General features: G+C 36.4%; 1 protein-coding gene across 1 annotated transcript; it reads left to right on the top strand.

Annotated features, from left to right (window-relative positions):
* The first annotated feature begins 1,210 nt into the window (after positions 1-1,210).
* On the top strand, positions 1,211-3,117 carry LOC127809200 (D-galacturonate reductase-like). Its single transcript, XM_052347959.1, has 4 exons — positions 1,211-1,546; positions 1,763-2,006; positions 2,452-2,631; positions 2,810-3,117. Exons 1-4 carry the CDS (start codon positions 1,233-1,235, stop codon positions 3,020-3,022), a joined length of 951 nt encoding a protein of 316 aa, XP_052203919.1. The 5' UTR covers positions 1,211-1,232; the 3' UTR covers positions 3,023-3,117.
* The last annotated feature ends 220 nt before the right edge of the window (positions 3,118-3,337 follow it).

Below are 3,337 nucleotides of genomic sequence, written 5' to 3'. Positions count from 1 at the left end.
ATTAGCTAATCTATAAATATATGTGTAAATGCATCATCTTTTTTCCTTTTTCTTTTTTTTTAGTTGCGGCCCAGTTTTGATCAACGGGCTGAACCTGGGTTCAGAAACTGGGCCCGGCTTCCTGGCCCAAAGCTCCGAATAGTCTTCCAGAAAAGGCCAAAAATAAAAATGACATTATCCGTCAGTAATATTTTAGGGGCCTATTTTAAATTTTTATTTTCACATATATTTATGTAAACGTTGTATGTTAAAATTTAATAATGATTTACGTGGCGTACAATGCATGAGTGAACCGTCAAGCTTGGGGGACATTTGGAAGCCGTCCATGTTGACTGGGCACTTCCACTTCAACTAATCAACCCTTCGTGTTTGAAATCAACAAAAATAAATATTTTGATTTAAGTTAAAAAAAAATGAATTTCTTTCACATGTTTGAGAAGTAAATTATATTTTATGACTCAAAATCTTTTTTATAAATTACCCTTCCAGAAGGCGGCCACTTTCGATTGTTGTGTCTGGCTTCTGCCCATTTTTGAATAGTTGTCTCTGGTTCTGCCCATTGATGAATAAAAAAAATAAATAAATAAAAGAAAACAGTGGACATTGAACCATTTTTGAAGATTTTTAATAAATAAATATCTTATTATTTTTAAGATATTTCATAACCATCTCAGTATGAAACCCACCTTTATTTTCACCAAATATATGACTATTTTTTTCTTTCTTAATTAGGGTTATTAATAAGGTGTCAAAGTCACTAACCCTGGGGTATATATATTGATTAAGCATATTTTTATATTATTATTATTATTATTATTGGGTATTGTTTCAACAAATTTTCAAACACTCATTTGTTTTAAAAAATAAAATAAACATAAAAAATGCTAATAACTAAATAGTCACTATAATTAACTTATTTCTATATATATATAAAAAAAGCTAATCTTTATAGTAAAGGAATAGGGTTAAGCAAATTTGGTATAATATATTTAGATTCTATAATTTTGGAATTATGATAATTAACAAGCGGCCAGCAGACATGCCACATCAGTCATCTGCTACATGAATACCATTTTTATTTTCATTTTGGAGATAGATAGATAGAAAAGTATCCTAAAAAAATAAATCTTAAAATCGTCAACAAGTGGGCCCCAGGAGAATTGTTCAACGCCTTTACATGTTTATAAATTCTTCCGAGTCTCAGTGCACTTGCAGGGTGGAAGTGAGAAAAAATGGGAGTTGTTCCGGAGGTGACTCTGAGTTTTTCCGGCCAGACCATGCCGGTCATCGGCATGGGAACGGTGGCGTATCCGCTGCCAGACCTGGAAATCACGAAACAGGCCATTCTCGAAGCCATCAGAGCGGGTTACCGCCATTTCGACACGGCCTTCGCCTACCGGTCGGAGCAGGCTCTGGGCGAGGCTGTCGCCGAGGCCCTCCGGCTCGGCCTTATCAAGTCTCGTGACGAGCTCTTCATCACCACAAAGCTGTGGAGCAGCTTCGCGCATGGTGACCAGGTCATTCCCGCCATCAAAATGAGCCTCAAGTGAGTAATTATCTGGATTCGTGATCGTTCTAGTCGCTTTCGAACTCTGAAGTGAACTTAAGTCGTTAACATTGAACCAGATTCAAAATATATTTTTTACTTTTGGGATTCACACCAGGATTAAACGGGGCCTTAATCACTGCATCTGATTTGTGAGTCTTAAAATTGGGAGAGAATATAATTTTCAATTGTTAAAAAGAATTTGTTTGTGAACAGGAATCTGCAGTTGGAATATGTTGATATGTATCTGATACATTGGCCAGTGAGGCTGACTGAACACGTAACCAAAACCCCAGTTCCAAAAGAAATTATAGTCCCCCTGGATATCAAGTCGGTTTGGGAAGCCATGGAAGAGTGCCAGAAGCTTGGCCTCACCAAAGGCATTGGCGTCAGCAACTTCTCCTGCAAGAAGCTTGAGGAGCTCCTCTCCGTTGCCAAAATCCCTCCGGCCATCAACCAAGTAATTAATTCTACTCACTTCTAATTAATTGCCATATGATTTGAGTTATTTTTGAAGAAGATTTTTTATTAATTAAACTATAGGGCCCAAATCTTATGGGGGGTCAGTAAAAATGAGCCACACCATATATATGAATCGGGGTCCTATCCTTAAATCATTTCTCTCTCTCTCTCTCTCTCTCTCTCTATATATATATATATATGTGTGTGTGTGTGTGTGTGTGTGTGTGTGTGTGTGTGTAAAAGTAGAACTCACAAGAAAAATTATATTTATACAACTTATTTGTACCCAAAATTCATATAAAATGGGTTGACTTGGCCTTATCATTTGCAGATTATAAATTCATACTACGTTATTGTTATCGTGACGATTCCGTCCAAAAATATCTAGTAGTTCAATTAATTCATATAAAATTCTGTTGATTTCATGGTTGTGGGTTATTAAGGTGGAGCTGAACCCGCTTTGGCATCAGAAGAAACTGATAGAGTTCTGCAAGGCAAAGAAAATTCACATCACAGCTTACTCTCCACTGGGAGCCAACGGCACCAAATGGGGAGACAACAGAATTGTAGAGAGTGATGTCCTTGAGAAGATTGCCAAGGCCAGAGGGAAAACTACTGCCCAGGTTTCTACAACTTAATTTCTGTATTTAATAAAAGACATTTCAGTGTAATTTTCAAAATTTTATGGGTTCAAATTGAACTTTTCTTAAATTAAAAAAAAAAAAAAAAAGAAAGAAAGAAAGGAAGGGCATTTCCTTGATGAGTTGAATTGATGGTTGATGGATGGTGGGGAATTTTCAGGTGTCACTGAGATGGGTGTACGAGCAAGGAGCCAGCGTCGTGGCAAAGAGCTTCAACAAGCAAAGGATGAGAGAAAACCTTGATATATTTGATTGGTCACTCACTGAGGAGGAGTCCAAGAAGATCAGCCTGCTTCCCCAGCGCAAAGGCACCACCATGGCTTCCATTTTGGGACCCCATGATTTGCTTCTGGAGATTGATGCTGAGATTTAGATCTCAGTCCTTTCATTTTTATAAGTAATAATGCGCTCTGTGTAATCTGTAGAATTAATATTTCATAATAATGAACTTAATTTGGATTGGTTTGATATTGGTGATGGGAAATGATGGAATTTGGTGATAGTTTAATTTTGGTTCAAGGATTTTACATGGCCAATAATGGGGTTTTGAGCTTAGAGGAGATAGAGAAGATACTCAGCATAATAACTAATTTAAAGTTTTTGTTAATTAAAGCAATAAAAGATAGGGAGAAAGAGAATATAATGCATCTTAATATATAGTACAAAAAAATGTAATGATACTATATTT

The sequence above is a fragment of the Diospyros lotus genome, chromosome 9 (genome assembly GCF_014633365.1).
Source record: "Diospyros lotus cultivar Yz01 chromosome 9, ASM1463336v1, whole genome shotgun sequence".
NCBI lineage: Eukaryota > Viridiplantae > Streptophyta > Magnoliopsida > Ericales > Ebenaceae > Diospyros > Diospyros lotus.
This window is presented reverse-complemented; position numbering and strand designations above follow the sequence as displayed.